Source organism: Micropterus dolomieu, linkage group LG04 (assembly GCF_021292245.1).
Source record: "Micropterus dolomieu isolate WLL.071019.BEF.003 ecotype Adirondacks linkage group LG04, ASM2129224v1, whole genome shotgun sequence".
In the NCBI taxonomy this organism is placed as follows: domain Eukaryota; kingdom Metazoa; phylum Chordata; class Actinopteri; order Centrarchiformes; family Centrarchidae; genus Micropterus; species Micropterus dolomieu.
The window spans coordinates 8,249,411-8,267,613 of NC_060153.1; the positions used below are offsets into that span (position 1 = coordinate 8,249,411).

An 18,203-nucleotide genomic window follows, 5' to 3' on the forward strand; every position below is an offset into this window, starting at 1 on the left:
TAACGGCGGTGCTAGCAACAATCCTTCAATGACCTTGAACTGTTACCAGCTGTCGTTAAGAAAGCAGTCCATAGTAAAATCCACACACACGCTGCCACCAAAATAAACTCTATCCACTCGGCTCTTCTGTTCTCTGAAGCTAGGGGCCGATGTAGCGATTTGTGCTGGTTCTTTGACATTGTGTCAGTTAGTTTGGAGCCCAGTAAATGTTCAGTAAGTAAGGCCTAGCAGTCTTCTTAAGGTTGGGCGAGTTCAAAGTAGTAAAAACGGGGTGTCTTTTTTCCTGTCTAGAAGAGTTTGAACATGTTTGTTCATACACAGTTTTATATATAATTAATGTTATTTCCAACACAATTAGCCTAAATAAAATAAATCAGGTCTGCATATGTACCTCCTGCCCCCAAAAATAATGGATTAAGAAGAGCTTACTCCCTACTTCAGAAGAGACTACCGTTCTGGCACTGTAGTGATCGAGGTTGGGACCACGGTATTGAAGTCCCGCCTATACACCCAGCCGACTCAATCACGAACAGGGCTCAGTTGTCAATCATGATGTGAAACCCCCTTTTCATCGCATGAATTACGTTATTAAAACCAAACTTGATCAGAACAGAGCCATTGTTAATGTTATGATTGAAACATGTGCTTTTCCTACTGCGACAAGTCAAAATGTCTGCTGTGAAAAAAGTGACTATTGTGAATTAGTGAACAGTGAAGTATTACAGAAACTAACCATTACTTCCTTCTTATGTATACAGTAGTTATTACTTCTGTTTCTCCTGAAGTACAGCAAAGCATGATACTATTAAACTGACCAACAGCTACCGAGTGTTTACACTATTAGTTCTTGAATGACACCAAACACAGACAGATTTCCAAAAACCACACTAGACTTTTGTTAGTTCCTGATTTTTTTCCTTATGAGTACTCTTATAATTACTCTGGAATTTGTGTACCTTTTTTTGTTGTTGTTGTTTTACTGTTTGTTTGTCTGATTGTTTATTTTTTTGTGGGCACACTAAGTCTAGAAGCTGATACAACTGAGTAAGCCATTGCTCCTAAAGATATTTAGAGGAATATGTGTGTGTGATGGGGATCTGTTGAGCGAGCTGGTGCAGTATGTACTTATTCTTGGAGGCACTGGGGGGGGGGGGGGGGGGGGGGGGGGGGGGGTCTGGACTTGAAAACAGCGACGGTAAGTGCTACTTGGGGAAGTTTCTGATACTGGTCAAGCACGTTCCCCGGGCACTAATACCACTTAGTTTCATACGTGATTCACGTCACATCAAAGTTATTTCACGTGTAACTGCTGACGAGTCTTGATAACTCAGTTTTTGCTCCCTCACACGAGCACACACCTGATACTAATTATGCTGTTACACTGTAATCACATGAACCTGCCAACAACAACTTAGTATCATTACCAACAAGGGCTGTTGTAACCAGATTCAAGTGCACCCCTTCCTGTAAGCTTTCTGTGGCATTTATGAGGTCTAGTAGCAGTTTTGTCTTGATCTGGTTTTCCTAAAAATAGCTTGGTCCTACGCCCAGACAGAGGAAATGGGACCCCATGAGCTTAGTGTTAAGTGAGCCATGGACACGTTCTAAATACATGACCAGCTGAGTATGTTGTCTCCCCAAATTATTTGCATCATACTAGACTTTGATAAAACAGCTTTGATTGTGGATAAGTAAAGTGGAGTTGGAGAGAGTTTGAGACTGAAGGAGAGGGAGGAGAAGCTGATGAATGATGGCTAAACAATGGGAGGAAATACTGTAGAAGAACTTATGAGGTGCTGGAAGAGAAGGCTCACATGTAATATCTCTGTTCTGAGCCGAATGTTTGCCTGCTGACGGAGACAGATAGGAAGAGGGAAAAAAATCTCACAGTCAGCCTACGTGTGCTGGCTCACAATCTGCTTGCTTTTTCTTGTCCTCGCCTCGCTCCCCTCCTCCCTCTCTCCACTCTCCACCCTCCACCCCTCCCTTCTGCTCTCGCTGCTGTGAAACAAACAAGTCCTGAGCAGGGTAAGGGTGGGGAATATATGCATGTCAGGCAAGAGAGAAAGCAAGGAGGACAACTGTCGAAAGAAAACAAGGGAGGGCGGTGCGAGGGAGGGGTGAGGGATTCCAGTGAGTGAAAGACAAGGCGGAGCCAATCCACTCCTGTTCTCTCACACACAGCCAAAGACAGATGGGCGGGTGTTTTGGCTGCTGAGGCAGCCAATCGCGAGCAGGGAGCAACCCCCTCTGTTAGGGCAGGGCCAGTCTGAGGGAGTGTGTGGCTCAACTTAAAGAGTGTGTTCACAGGCTGGTCAACGTCGTTGAGCGCTCTTTTCTTTTCTCTCATGGTTGTGCAGACGTTTAGGATGAAGATCCAGGAGTCGCCCGTCACTTGTGACACGGGGAGGGTAGGCGGCGGAGACGTGCGAGGCTCAGACCCGGACTGCGAGAGGACGAGCTGCGAGGACGTGCCCCGGCTGGATCTGACAGCACTGACTGAGGACAACAACTGGGGAGGTGAGGCTTTAAGCCACCCAACTGTTTGTCTAACACGCAGTACTGTCTGGAATATACACCTTTTCACACAAACATGCCCAGGCAACCCACTCCCTGCCCTCCACCCTACTCTGCACATGGGTGTCTGGGTAGCAGCTGCACACCTTCTGCTGCCTCTTCTCTTTCCCCTCCGCCTCCTTCCTCCTCTCCTTCTGGATTTAATTGAAAATGATCCTCTTAGGTTGTCTAGCTACCTATATCTGGAGGAGAAACACTCACTGGAGATGTGCTTGTTTGCTTGGCTGACAAGATAAGGCAACACTGCAGACAGATGGCTGTTTTGTTGCTGTTGAATTAGACCACATGGGACTCCTGTATTCATCCCCCCCAGAGAAAATATGAAGGTGTAGCTAAAGTTATAGCTCCTCTTGTGGTTTTATTTAAAGAGCTAAATGTGGGTTTTTACCAGGGCGTATCAGGTACTTAGCAATTTCTGGCACTGAATTGTTTCTAGACTCAGCTGCTGCTTTAATTCTCAGTCAAAAACTGTTCATTAAAGGCGAGGTTGAATGGTGGTAACAGTGTACCAGTCCACCAGCTGTACAAACTTGGCTTGTATTCAGAGAGTTTATTGATCGTGAGACTTGTGCTCTATTGAAAAAGTCTCCTTTGCTCTGTCACTCCAGGAATAGTGATGGTGATGCATGTGCAATCAATGGTAGATTTGCACAAGATAATCAAATTTCAAATGAAGTATGTCTAGTTAATTTATTGACGCTGGCTTATCAGGTGTAATTTCTAATGCAGAGTTTGCATAAACAGTCACAAACATTGCATTTTTCACATGCCTCTCCCTCCTCATGTCAGACCTCTTTTGAGTTTGTTATTAATGTGTTTGTTTATGCAGTGTTGGTGTTTGTGTAGAAAGGAAATCATGCACAATCGACGTGCACAGAGACTGTGATTGTTTTGTTAGGACATTGCGACACAGCGGAGGTGGGTGGAGGTTTCTGTGCTGAGCTGTGAAAGCCAAGCATGTTGCAGAACTGTACAGTCGATGCATAACCAACAGGTTCATTCCTACCGTCAAACATAGTTAAAGGGTATATCGCAGCGTGTTTTGACATTTTTCCGCTGCAAACATTGGTCTTCACTCCCACCACCACCGTTTCCTGTCCAATGTGGCCGTCAAAGCTACAATGTTCCGTGCAGTAAATCTCATAACTTCTACAGCCTCGTGTTTGGAGCATTAGCAGGCTATTCCATGTTTTGTGGAGCTCTCTAGTGGCCAAATGTGATACATGAAAAACTAGGTTGTGTGAGGTTGTTGTTGTTGTTGTTGTTGTTGCAGTGCAGCATTAGCTGAAGACATTTTGAGTATTTAATATTGTGCATGAGACAACAAACTGTTGCTTTAGTCTCCAGAAAGGAGGGGTGTTAGTTGTTTTGGCTCTGTCCGTACATCTCCGAGGGTAGTGTCCTACATCTTCTATAGGAAATGAACAATTCCTGTGGCTGTCTTAACGCTGACAATACGAAGACATTTTGAATTAGATCACATGCTTGTGGTGTCTTTCTTTGGCTTTTAGACTCTTCTTAAACCTCTTTCCTGTACATTCTGTCCTGAATTCATAACTGAGTTCATGGCAGCGAGGATGCCACAGGGAGCCTGCTGATTGGCTGTGACACTGACTCTGCTCAGACATACAGTATCTCCTTGAGGTGCATGAGATGGCGAACAGATCAGGTCCTTGGAAGCATGAGTGGGAGCAGAGCTTGCCATAGCACGAACTGCAATTGTGTATTGTGCAAAGTTTTTTTTTTTTTTTTTTTTTTTCTGTGTAGCTGGCATCACTAAGGAGAGCCAAAGAGGGATTTACATTCTGGCAAAATGAGCCACGCAGAATAAGCAGTTGATAAAGCTCTGTAATGGTAGTAAGTACTGAGGGGACGTGTGCATACTGTACGGGAGGTGTAATACTATACAAATGGGCTTGCTGCTGGATGAAGGCAGTAGGCAGTGGTTTGAGACCTTTGTTCCAGTACACTTTGTGCCAGCGCCTGTCATGGTGACCTGATATTTGCTGCTGCTCTGCCCTGCCTGCCTGGCAGTGTGTGGGGAGATGCTTGTTATAATTGATTTCCCATATTTTCTGCAACAAGAAGGATACACAGTGGTTCTTTCTTACTTCTGTTTCATTCTTTTCATCCCTTCATCTTATCCTTTCTTTCTCTTCCCCCCTCTTTTCTTCTTTTGTTCCTGTAGATTCCCTGTTCTTCAACGCCCCTTTCCTTGATTTCAAAAGCATTTTTCATCCAAGTTGTTATGATGGTAAGTGTAATGTTACATCGGCGTCAGTGCTAACCCGCATTGCTGCAAATAACACGTCAGAAAGAAAGAAAGAAAGAAAAGGCTGTCTGACTGACCTTTTCCACCGAATGGCAACATGCTTGAATGATCTGGAACATTGTGGCCGAGCGTCTCTCACACACGACAACCTTCAGTGAAATGGCAAACTCGCATGTTTTGTTTTTTTTTGTTTGTTTTGTTTCATTAGTCTAGTTAATCCTGAACCATCAGCGAGCGGTTGATTTAAAGGATTAATTTCAAATGCCATGGAGCCTCACTGTCCGGCTACACCTCACTGCTGCACTCTAAGCTCGATAATAGACCTCAAAGGAAGACATTCGGCGTGATTGAGAGTTTCACCTGCTGCTGTGTTGAGCTCTAACGTGCCAGAGAGCTGCTGCTTGATAAACTGCACGTACCTAAAAGTACAAGGAGGTCCCCAGGGACCAGAGCTGGAATTTGAGCTAAGTTGCTTCTCGTACGGTCCAACTCACCCCAGCTAAGAAAAATATGCATGCGCAGTTTTAGACACGACGGCATATTTTCACGGGTGCTTTCTGACACCTTGAATGTTGACACTGACAGTTGGTTTCCTTCAGAGCTTGTTTTCACTCCCTCCATCTGTGTAACAACCTTTCCTCCTGACAACTAATGTTACAGGTCTCTCCTTTTCCATGAAATCTACATTATTCCATTTCTATAGAGTTTTTATTTTAATAGTGTCAGTAACACTCTCTAGAACAACCTGATATTTCTATGTCTAGTCTTCCTCGCATGACAGATAGACCGGCCAGGTTTATCGCTCACCGCGCAGAGTGGAAACTGCAACACAAACTCATCACTGTACCTCTCATCAGGGGTCGCGTCCTGACATTATCCCACGAAGAGCAATGCAATATTTATAGCCCGGGGGTTGTCAGGGGTATATGTGTGGTTATTTTCCCCAGACGTAATTATTGCCAGAGTGCAGACTGTTACCAGGGGATGAACAGAGAGAGAGAGGGTGGGCGTGTCTTACCCACAGTTTCAGAACAACATCTGTGACTGTCAAGCCCCAGAGGAAGTTTTTTTTATTTATTTGTTATTCCCATAATGCTTTTAGAGAACGCAGCTTCTTAATTTCCAGCGCCAGAGAGGATCCAAAAACATATTGGCAGGGAGAGAAATGATCTGATAGTGTCTTTCCCAGAACATTTTATATGGTACTTGCTCTTAGACTTCAGATAATAGCAAGAAAGAAAAACACTGGTCTCATTTTGGATTTGGTTCCAAGTTGGTAAAATACCCCGATTTTTGTATGTAACAAATTTCTCTTTTCTTTTTTTTTTTAAGCAGAGAACAATCTAGATTAGATCTGGAACAATTAATCAGTTTGTCTATTGCCAATGCTAAACATTTCCTGGTTCCATCTTCTTAGTTGTGAGGATGTTGCTGAAAATGTATAACTTCGGGTTTTCGACTCTTGGTCGGACAAAAACAGCAATTAGAAGACTTGGAGCTTTAAGAAACTGTTATTTTTTTTTGTCTTCTTTACATTTTGTAGAGCAAACGATTGCTTAATTAATTGAGAAAATGATCTGCTGATTCAAATATGGAAAAACATCACAAGTTGCAGCCAAAATCTAAATTACAAAATGAACCTTAAGAGATTTTATAAAAGATAATGATTCTGTTTCAATAAGCAGATTTGATCCTGGATCTAAAATTTCTAAAACCCCATTGAACTGTTTTATCCTGTTATTCTGGATAAAGCTACAGAGCTCTTGGGGATGATATGTTGAATCTGCTGTTATTGTACTCAGGCAAGCTTTGTGTTGTCTGCTGCCCAGCATGCACCACGCCTCTTAACAAGGTCCCCTGAATGTCCCTTGTTTGCACATCTTCTGCTTACCACTTGTCTTTGTTAGCAGAACAAGCAAAGTGTCAGATTTGAACACGCGCTTGTTTGTGTGTTATTAAGAACCCGTCCCGGCGTACTCGCCACTGCAGAGGGAGAGCATGGACCGCGAGGAAGCTCGACTCTCCCCCCACGCCGGGGGGCGTCTCATCCGCCAGCTGCTGGAGGAAGACAGCGACCCGATGCTGTCCCCTCGCTTCTACGCCTACGGGCAGTGCCAGCAGTACCTGGACGACACTGAAGTGCCTCCCTCACCACCAAACGCACACTCATTTGTCAGGTAAAACACATGACTTGGTTTTGCATGTCGAGTCAGATGGACGAAGCTTTCAGTGATGTTAACAACGTTATGTATCTCACCAGTCGCAGACGGAGTTCGTCTCTTGGATCATGTGACGATGAGAAGGAGGAGTTGACATCCGCCCAGCTCACAAAGAGGATCCACGTGCTGAAGAAGAAGATCCACAGGTTCGAGGAGAAGTTTGAAGAGGAGCGGAAATACAGGGTAGGTACAGCAGTAACAACCTTTTCATTTATCACTTTAAAAACACAAACTCTGACTCAACAGACATTTTTCCAAACCATAAACAAGGTTATTGACTATGTGAGAAAACTCAGAGACTCGAGGTCTGCCACTGTTTTTTGTTAGACTATTGGCCTTTTTTAATACAACAGATGAGAAGTGAGAGAGATAAGAAGTAGAGCCTAAAAGGCTACGTATTGCTTCTTTTGTTTTCATCCAGCCATCCCATGGTGATAAAGCTGCAAACCCGGAGGTGCTGAGATGGGTAAACGAACTGTCTAAGCTGCGTAAAGAGCTAAAAGGTAAGATAAAGACATGAACAGCCCTCCTAAACACAACTGAAACTAAAACTAACAAAGCTCATAGAGATATGTATGTGTAATAAATATATATATGTGTGTGTGTGTTGTGTATGTATGTGTGTGTGTGTATATATATATATATATATATTTATTTATTTTTTTTACTCTTCAGAACACAAGTTGATGAAGTCTGAAGAGGATTTGCCGCCAATGACTCGCCAGCGCAGCAACACGCTGCCCAAAAGCTTCGGCTCTCAGCTGGAGAAAAAACCCCAGCAGGAGAAAGTGCCCAAGCCTCCGGTGGAAAGCACCCTGGAGACGATTTTGAAGAAGCTGCAGGAGAAGAGGGAGGAGGTGAGCCGCTCCGAGGACATCAAGGTAAGACTGTGACCACATTACACACTCACTAGGATGAATAAATAAACATACACAGCAAATGGATGTTTCATGTAAGATAAACTGCATCAATTTTAAAGCTGACAGCAAGACTTGAATTTATTAAGGTGCTGCTGTGTGTGTGTGTGTGTGTGTGTGTAAACCAAACATGCAGATTAAAAGTGTTGCAACACAGAATTTACTCTGGTCATTTCTGAAATGTTATCTCTTACTTCCTGTCTCCCCCACGCAGGATATGACAAGAGAGCAGATCGGAGCGGAGAAAGTCGCCCTGCAGAAAGCTCTACTCCACTACGAGAGCATACACGGTCGACCGGTGAGTCGTAATCCACCTCCACTCCTTTAAATAAACAGAGCGACACTGACAGCCTCCATGCTGTATGTCTGCTCTCCAGCCAGCCATGTTGGCCCAAACAGAGAACATCTTTGTTTACCACTTCACTGTGACCCAGATTGCAAGTCAAGGGTGAATAAGGTCTCAAGCTAGAGTGTCTGAATCTGGTTAGCTTTCACAGAGTGTGTCTGTTAGCAAAAATAAAAAGGATGGATGTTTTTTTGTTTTTTTTATACGCTTATCTTTATTTAGTTATGTGTCCATTCATGCATTCAAGGGTCAACTTGGCTGAAAGACAGATCTGTAAAGGAACTGACACACACTTTGTTTGATGTCAAATCAAATTGCAATGATTGTGCCATCAAGCCCCTGCTAGCATTGTCGTATATCAGGAAGTGCAGCTGACCTTTCTGTCACCTCCGTCCGTCCTCTCGCTGTGTGCCTCAGTGGTTTTATGGTTAATGACCGCCTCGATCTGAAGAGTTGCTGCAAGCCAGTATGGGTTAGCTGTCATTTAGTGTTATGCTACCGTTGTAGCTAGTTGGTCTGCAGGGAGATAAGAGGAGGACAGAAGGAAGCTAAAACTGTGCTAACAAGGTGCATTTGCTTCTCTCCTTTTTGCTACTTCAGGTCACTAAGAGCGAGAGGCAGATCATGAAACCCCTGTACGACAGATATCGCCTGGTGAAGCAGATCCTGTGCAGAGCTTCCACCATCCCCGTCATTGTAAGTACCACACCTTGACCTCCCATCTTCTGCTTTTGTTTTCCTCCGCAGCTGCCCAGTTGTCCGGCAGCTCTTTGACAAGAGAGCGGCAAAGCTCACCACACTGTCAAAACGTCTGCAGACTCTTAATCCCAGCTCATGTTGGCTTTAGTGCCTGCTGCGGGAACCGGTGGCAGCCGTGCCACAGACGTGTTATCCACCTTATCCAAGTCCAGCTTTAGCAGCTCGGTAAAGGAGCTCATAGGGGGTAGATTGAGTTCACAGTAAGTGACCATGAACAGCTGAGTGCAGGAGAGAGTCAAAAACTGTAGAAATCGTCAGCTTTACTAAGATATGAGAACTTGTTTGCTCTGAATTGCTACTTTGTTGAGTTAATAGTTGCATAAAATAATTCAGCTTATAGGCCAGTTTACAAGATTCTGTTCCTCCATTATCTGTGTACTCAACTATTCAATAAGCATTTATATTATGTAAGATATGATCTGCATTATGGACCCATATTATATATCTGTTATATAATGCTTAGCTGTAATCCCCATTATGCAAATGGAGACCACTGCCATAGATTATTCTGTACAATAGAAATCAGCATTTTTATTATCCTGGATGTCAAGTAAAGTGATGCTGGTGTAGACCGCGAATTAAAACTCTTTTTCAACACACTCCTGTTGCAAGATAAGCAGCTGTTGTGGTGTTTGGATCTTAAAATGCTTTACACAGATAGAATCATGAGGCTTCAAGTGGTTGCCAAATAAGTCAACTAACTCTATTCTTGGCCCATATTCAGGGCGCCGTTTGTGAAGACTAATTAGAATTGAGATAGGTTTTCAAAATCATAGTTATTTGGACCTGATGTGGAAAATAAGGTGGTTTTAAGAAGCGAGAGAAAAGAAGGGAAAAGTCTGCTGAGCTTCTACTCTGATAAAAGCAGAATCTGATGGAAACTGGAAGGCTTTGTGGCGTTTTTCCTCGTAGCCTTGCTGTCTCAGCGTGGTTAACGCCTCCTTCTTAACCGTCACCACAGGGCTCTCCCTCCAGCAAGCGCAGAGGTCCCCTCCTTCAGCCTATTATCGAGGGCGAAACCGCACTCTTCTTCGACGATATCAAGGTGAAGAGCTGCTGCCGCTTGAATAATCAGTCACCAGCTCCCCCGCCCTGCCCCACCCTGCCCCTTATTTAACTACCATTTACCCCTCTAATTAACCTGATTGCTGCCTGTTGATTGGGTAGTTGCCTGTTTCCTGCCAACAGCACCTGTAGAGACGATGAATCAGTAGCTGCCTGGATCTGATGTTTGAGTCCCTCAGCGATTTATAGTTATTTTTTTATCCAAATGTGTGAGCAGTACATGACATGTTTTAAAGGAAAATTCTGGTTTATTGCAACATGGGATCTTATTTTTATAGTTTTGACTATCATTTCTAACGGTAATATTATCATTGTACTTACTAAGTTAAATTCTGAGATTTAGTAATGCATAAAGTAATGCATTGGTTAAAAAAAAACAAAAAGTGAGCATGAGCACTAAGAATTTAATTGGAAGTGAAAACTAAATTTTACCAAAACTTTCATACCTGTTTACTGTTCTGTACTGAGGGTAAATCAACCAAATATTATCAACCAAATAAAGCAGAGAACACTGATTCCCAAACAAGGAGTACTTGTACCCCAGTGGGTGCTTCTGCAGTTGCCAGTGGATACATGGAAATATTAACATTATTATTTAATTAAAGGAAAATAAACATCCAAATAGGATTAGAAAGTGTTTATTAGTATATTTATTGTCACAAAATCCAGTAGGCTTCCAGCTAAACTAATTTAATAGCTAAAAGTAATGGATTTTCGGTTGAAATGTTCAGTTTCTGCTACTCTCAAGTGATGAATACAAACAGATGAATAAAAACTAAAACCCACGTAAACATTGACAATTCAACTGCATGACAAAAACATGGTAGCAATGTCCTCTTTCAAATGACTATTTATGTTGAATAGGTTTAAAAGGAGTTCACATGAAAGAGTTTGGAAACTACTAGTCAAGATATTCCAGATAAATGTTTGAGCTTGTTTAAAAATCTGATCTGATCACCTGACTGTGAATGTCATCATGTTCACTGACCTTTAAAGCTACAACATTAAGACTCGAGTTGAATAAACATCAGAACTACATCATTTTGCTGCTATTTAATGTAGAGTGTTTGTAGTTCAGGATTAAAGTTGGTTCTCAGTGGACTGTGTGTCTTGTAGTCAACTGCCTTCATTAACTCCATCTATTCATACTAATGAGTGTTGACTTGAATTAGAAATGGGGACCATGGACGTGCATTTTGTTGTTGTACTGTGATGATTTATAGCCATTGACAACTAACGCTGCACGATTCTCACTCCCTGCAGTGTTTAATGCCCCGAGTTGACCTCTAATCTGTTTCTGCAGGAGGAAGAGGACGGCTCAGAGGACGACGGAGACTCAAAGACCCAGTTCACCGTGACCGCCCGGCCCGACCTAAGCGTGCTCGGCTTGCTGGACCACATGGACGAGGAAGCGGACGGTTTCATTTCACCCGTGGACGACCTCTCGCCGTCAAAGAACATGACGGACATGAGGCTGTCCAACCTGCACTCCGCCACCACGTAAGTCACTGAAAAGACTGTTTTCACTTCACAGTGGTGGAAAGGAACGAAGTACATTTATAAAAGTAGAATTTTTTTATGCTGCTTTATACTACATTTCAGAAAGAAATATAGTACTTTTTATTACGCTACAATTATTATTTATTACAGCTGGAGTTACTGGTAACTTTTCAGATTGTGATGCTTTTCTCCGAAGCGACTTACAGTTGCTATATTTATCAGAGGTGACACACCTCTGGAGCAACTAGGGTTTCAGTATCTTGCTCAGGGACACATTGGTGTCTTACATTGGTTTCGAACCCGGGTCTCTCACGCCAAAGGCACATGTCTTATCCACTGCAACATCACCAATGGTTGCCAAGCTTTTTGACTTTGACCACATTAAGAGAAATCACGGCCAAGTTTGAGCCCCTTGTTATGTTTCAGAGTTGTTCCCTTTAAACTTCTCAGAAAGGTCAAATTACTGAATATTTCACAAAAAAGCAAAGATTAGAGAAAAATCCAAAGTATATAATATAGTAAAGTAGTTAAAAGCAGTTCCACCATGAGTAGCTGCAAGAGTAAAACTTAAACATTGAGGTAGCAGTCTAATCTAACAATCTAATTTTGTCTTAAAAAATAATATATCACAGCAAGTACTTTTACTTTTGATACTTTAAGTATATTTGGCAAAAAATACTTGTGTCCCTTTTAAAATTAAAACAGTATGTCTCCCACCACTGCAAAATAAACCTTTAACACTTGTAAATATTCCAGTGTGCAATAGTTAAATATTTCCACTGTTTCACTTACAGGCAGGAACTTGTGGAGCAACTCCAAGAGGCCCGAGAGGAGAAGAAGATTCTCCGCAAAAACCTGAAAGAGTTCGAGGACCAGTTCTTCAGACAAAATGGAAGGTAAAAGAGAAGGTTACATAAGAGAGAGGGCATACTGAACAGACGTTCACATAATGGGTTTTCCACTGCCGCCGAATCTCCATCCGTTTCTTAATGTTTGTTGTCTTGTTTCCATAGAAATGTGCAGAAGGAGGACCGCTCCCCGCTGGCAGTGGAGTACAACGAATACAAGCACGTTAAAGCCAAACTGCGGCTGCTGGAAGTCCTCATCAGCAAAAGAGACTCGACTAATCTAAGAGACAAATAAAAGACTCTAAAAGGACTGATGCTTAAGTCTCCAGAAACACATCTCACCCTGCTGGGAAAAAAACATCTGATTTCGCTTCTGGGCGCCATCTGTGCCTCTCATGTTTCTGGCTGGGGCCTGTTAATCTGTTCTGTCGGGCGCAGTGGGTTTTTTTGGAGCACACAGAGAGCCACCGACCCACACCTAATTGAAAGCGACACAGAGTGACCTGAGGAGTTTGTTTCCAACCAAACCTCACCTTCAGGATGTTTTTTTTCCCCTCGAGACTAAGCAAACACGCACACAAATAACCTGAATCACACTTTTATTGCTAATAATTTATTTCTATCCTTGTGAATGTTTATATCGGAAAAGTTATTTTTCTCGCGCTTTCACTGTAGAAGTCTTAAAAATAAAACTTGTAAGTAAAATAATAGATATCAAATTATTGCTATTTTTAAAGAAGGATTTTGCGATCAAGATTTCCGTGTATTTTTGTAAGGGAGACGTTACTATTTGTATAACTCCAATCAGCTTGACAGTATTCACTAAAAAATTTGCTTTCGCTATTTCATTTCTGACCGTCTTATGTCTGAAATAATCTAGAAGTTAAATTGAGTATTTGCTTACTAAAACAAGTAGTTTCTAATTTTAATACAACCCAAAGACAGTGACTCAGAGTGCAACCTGCGAACCAAAATATCTCATCAATAAAACAGCTTATTTTTGTGATCACTGGTACCTTCTCAAGCATCTGACTCTATATTTTATGCATTGATGTACTTCTTTCCCCACTTACTTCATGTCAAATAAGCTATTTCTTGGAATCACTGGTATGTTTTTGCTCACACTGATAAACATTGACAAGGACGTATGTGAGGTGACTCTGGAGGACAAAAATGGGCACTAAAAGCTGCAGTTTTCCCAGAGTCCTGTGTCTCCTTCTGGTCCTATCCAGAGCTCGTTTCTGTTCTTTTGTAAATATTGATCATCACTGTGTATGTTTACATTTCTGTGAGCGAGTACATTTTTCCTTTCTTTCTCCAAAATGGATGATTATCAGTGTGAATTTAGTTTTTACTGAATATAAACACTGCCACGGCTTAATGAATTTTTGAGTGTGTACATTTTAGTACATAAATTGTATTTGTATTTTGTAAATAATATTAATGAAATCATATTTTTACTGAAGTTCTTGGGCTGCGTGGAATTTCTTTGTGTGACTGGATGGAAATGTTTGAGGTGAAGATAATTAATCTGCATCATCAGAACATAACCGTTTTAGGGCTGCAAATAATTATTTTCATTATTCAGAATCATCTTTATTGCCAGGTATGTGTACACATACAAATGTTGATTAATGTGCTATTTTCTTCTTTTAATGTTATGTACACAAAAATTAATTTGCAGCAAGTGTTCAGATGTCATGAAAACACAAGGTCCACATAGCTGTTCTGCAGCTATTAAATCATATCATATGGTCTTCCTCAGCAGATAGAGATGCCCAGTTGTCTTGAAATAGCCTTATGACTATTGGATGACTCACTCTACATCCTGAGCCACAGCTGCAAAGTGTCTCAGTACACTTTAGTCCAGTAATGCAATCATGAAACATGCAGGAACATGCTTTTACACTGTATTGTTTTATTATAAAAACATGGCTAGAACAGAGAGCTTTGTGTAGACTTCAGACAAATATGCAAAATTCACATTTTCTGTAACACGTTCAAAGGTGCAAAAAGTCGACGGCTGCACAAACCTTTGCATAGGACTATACTCTGCGGGAGAAATCAGCTTTAATTAGACAAACATGTAGAACGGGTGTACATGCAGTATAGGGCTAAGCAAGAGGATGAACTGTCCTAAGAAACATCTCAGAAGAGTCCAGTGTTTAAGACCTTTAGAAGAATAACCCAGAGTTACCACTACATTACTGGACTGTTTCAGGTTGTTATTGCTAAATGGATGTGTCAGTGTGACCTGTTAGTTAGGACACATCAAGTCATCTACTGCCTGAAGTCACTTTTATACCACTGTCATGTATGAAATATATAAAAATATATGTATATATATATATATATATATATATGCAAGACAATTTCACACACATGCCAATGCACAAACTAATTAAACATTGTGGATTAAGAGGTTTGACTGTAGGAATAAATACAGTATCAGGGCAAGTTTTTGAAACAAGTGATTAACCTAACATTTGTATTTAATATGTCATCTGCCCAAACCGTTAAATGTGCACTTCATCCTGCCACAAATGTCACAATTTAATTATCTGGAAACAAGCTAATTACAATTACTGATTTTAATGATTATATATTTAGTTTTATAAATAACATTTTGAAAATAAGTTTATTGGCTTTCTGGATGCGAGTTAGCATGGCTCCTTAAAGATGACGCTACAGCTAGTAGCCAGTTAGCTTTAGCCTACCAAAAAGACTGGCACCTCTCTGGCTCAGTACAGCCATTATAAAATTTGCCAACTAGCACCCCTAAAGCTCACAAATTAACATGTTATTTGTAATTTGTTTAATTTGCACAAAAAGCGAAGTGTAAAAACGACAATTTGCCGTTTTGTGGGTATGCTACTGGCTATTTGCTGACTGAGCAGTTGCCAGCCAACAAGCATTACCTGAAAATCAAAATGTTTGGCCATTTCTAAATACTACAGTGGCAACATGTTGGGTAACAACTACCTAAATAAAGGAAAAATAGGTATGATAAATGAATAACAAACATCTGAGTTGGCAATATAAGCCTTTCCCATCTGGGTCACAGAATCCGGTGTAACAATGACTAGCTAAGAAATAGTGGACACATGAACCCATGTAAAGTGTTGAATTATCGTTTTTACACAGCCTTTTGTATGAATTAAACAATCAAGATATGTTAACGTAATTACTGAGCTTTAGTGGTGCTGGTAGGCGGCTGTTTCACCCCCTTTGCAGTCTATCTGCTAAGCTAACCGACTGCTACATTTAATGGACAAACATGAACTTCTCAGCCAGCTCTGTCATAAAGCCAATAAGCATATGTCCCAAAATGTCAAACATTTTCAATGACAGGGTTTTTTTTGCTTTCACTCAACAACATGCACACATACAACAACCACAAAAAAAATCGACTTTAAAAGTCAGCTTTTCGTGTAGGTTTTGCTGTAGAAGGCAACACTGTTGAATGCAGGTTCAAGACAAAGTCAGCTGCTCTGTGATCCACAGCTAAAAAGTAATCAGGGATAGCGAATAATATTCACCTCGTCTCATCCTGCACCCTTCTGCCTGACAGATACTCTTCAGCTGTCCTTTAGTTTCAGGCAGAGAGGACATGCTGGTGTCCAGATTTAAAAGGATCAGTGGGATGAGTACTCCTCCCAATGTCAAGGGCAAAGATTATATTCAAAGTGCCATTTACATACGTATATATACATTTTTATATTGTCAAAAAATAACCACTCTATTTAATAAATTAAAAGTAACAAAAAGCAGATATTGTCTCAAGGTAATAACATAATTCTTTAAAGGTGAAAAATAGAATTTAAGGAGTTGTATATAAAATACACAAAAAAAAGAGAGACTAAAATAACACTAGCAAACCAAAGTCAGAGATGCTCCACCTTCTCTTGACTTTAATTTTAGGTCCCAAAATGTTTATTATCCCGTGTTTTCATTTTTATTTCAGGACTGTGATACATTTCAAATAAATATCCACACATCAGCCTTTAAAATATATTTTAAAGAAGCTTTGCCCAAAGCAATAAAAACAGTAATACTCTGCATTTACATAGATAGACCTTTCAGTTTCAAGATGCTTAAGAATCTTGTAAGAGCATATATAAAGAAAGTGACCTTCCTGTGTACCGACATCCCCCGCAACACTCTTCTGACACTGACATGGTGGTGTATTGCTGTTTAAAGTGCATTAAAACTGCAGCAGATCCCCCCTCCTCAGACCAGGCTGAAGCCCTCGTACTGCTCCACAGCCTGAGTGAGACGGCGGCGCAGGATCTCTTTGGTCTGGTAGCGGGGCATGTCGAGCAGGTTGTAGCAGGTGTGAGCCACCGGCAGGTAGTGCTCCTCCGCTGTGGTGGACTGGATGACGATGCGCAGGCTTTCCATGCCGTGGATGGGGATACGGTCGCTCCCGGTCAGGAACACTGCAGGCAGGAGACACGGAGGAGGTAGAATCAACCGCTGGAGCAGTGTGAAAATGTTGCTGCACTCCACATATTGCAAATGGCTACCTAGTTTTATCTAGTTTGTCTGTCATTCACACACACAAACACCGCTGGCAGTGCGCTACCATGCAAGGTGCTGTCTGACTACCAGCATTTTTATTGGATGACTCACTTCTCCTCCTGAGCCAAACTGATAAAGGATTTTTTTGAGGCCAATACCATATCAATATTTGCAAGTTCAAAATAATCTAATGACCATATTTGCAGATACTAATCTTTTTTATATAAATATTTTGAAAGCATCCCTTAGGTGATCAACAGTGTGCAGGATTTATTGGCTCCTTCAGAGTTTACAGCGTGTCTATGAGCTAGCTTAGCGTTAACACACAAAATCTACCTACCAGCACCTCATAAACTCACTCATTTACAGGGTATATCTTGTATGTTTAATCTGCACAACAAAAACAAGTGTAACTTCCCAGAGCCTTGTCGTCTCCGTGAGAAGTCACTGCTCCCAGTCAAACAATAGTCTGGCACGTAACCCCTCATAAAGCCACAACTTCTTTTTACCCTTTAGTTTTTGAACAGATTAAACAAACGAGATACAACGTGTTCATAAGTGGAGGTGGAGGCGTGGAGAAATAAAGTCCACATTATCCAGAAAACAAGACAAAAAAGCCCTGTGTGGAATATAAGATGTCTTTTCTCAAATATCCTGAAATCCCTTTGAGAGACCTTTAGTGAGCCCACCTAAAAAGGAGAAATTACCAAAGTACATACATTTTTATATATATATATATATATATATATATATTATACCTAAGTACATAAATTAATGGTAATTTCATGATATGAGATCCGATCAGCCTAAGGATATAAAACTGAAAAAAATAAGACCTCATATAAACAATCTTGTTCCTTCTCAAAATTTTTCTTCCTTATCGGAGGCTTATGGCTGAAAATTCTGTTAAATTCAATGCTGATTAAGCTCATCGCCACCAGGTAAATCTCTCTGTATTCGCAGTATACCGGAATTTTTAAATCTGGTGTCTGTGGCGACATTCCAGCTCTGGCACACCAGTTATGATGCGTTTAATGTCAAATAACGAGTGACTGTTCCAGGGGCAGCCTAGAACCATACAGAGCTCCACAATCCTCCATTGCGGCGTTTCTTTCCTTTGGCAAAGTTGGATTATATGCAGTCAAGTCAATAAAGCCACTTGACTTGAAATTAAATGAC

The 18,203-nt window shown here is 41.3% G+C and overlaps 2 protein-coding genes and 1 long non-coding RNA gene across 6 annotated transcripts in view; 2 read left to right on the forward strand and 1 right to left on the reverse strand.

The window, feature by feature from the left end:
- Nucleotides 1–13,968, forward strand: part of fam13a (family with sequence similarity 13 member A) — a 57,003-nt gene extending 43,035 nt beyond the window's left edge. For 2 of the 3 annotated variants that reach the window (XM_046046845.1, XM_046046847.1), the window contains exons 14-24: nt 2,361–2,520; nt 6,810–7,026; nt 7,110–7,251; nt 7,490–7,571; nt 7,744–7,949; nt 8,200–8,283; nt 8,932–9,027; nt 10,052–10,135; nt 11,459–11,655; nt 12,450–12,551; nt 12,669–13,968. In XM_046046845.1, coding sequence (XP_045902801.1) covers nt 2,361–2,520; nt 6,810–7,026; nt 7,110–7,251; nt 7,490–7,571; nt 7,744–7,949; nt 8,200–8,283; nt 8,932–9,027; nt 10,052–10,135; nt 11,459–11,655; nt 12,450–12,551; nt 12,669–12,798 — 1,500 coding nt within the window. In that variant the 3' untranslated portion in view covers nt 12,799–13,968. The remainder of the gene's footprint in view (nt 1–2,360; nt 2,521–6,809; nt 7,027–7,109; nt 7,252–7,489; nt 7,572–7,743; nt 7,950–8,199; nt 8,284–8,931; nt 9,028–10,051; nt 10,136–11,458; nt 11,656–12,449; nt 12,552–12,668) is intronic. The other variant, XM_046046846.1, reaches the window with a different exon arrangement.
- Nucleotides 2,540–5,972, forward strand: LOC123969451. The gene is made up of 2 exons (XR_006824738.1): nt 2,540–4,831; nt 5,058–5,972. It is a non-coding gene; the product is annotated as an uncharacterized LOC123969451 (long non-coding RNA).
- A 433-nt stretch (nt 13,969–14,401) lies between the features above and the next one.
- The window catches only part of herc3 (HECT and RLD domain containing E3 ubiquitin protein ligase 3), a 41,133-nt gene continuing 37,331 nt past the window's right edge, over nt 14,402–18,203 (reverse strand). For both annotated transcript variants that reach the window (XM_046046844.1, XM_046046843.1), the window contains exon 25: nt 14,402–16,942. In XM_046046844.1, the coding sequence (XP_045902800.1) occupies nt 16,734–16,942 (209 nt within the window). In that variant the 3' untranslated portion in view covers nt 14,402–16,733. The remainder of the gene's footprint in view (nt 16,943–18,203) is intronic.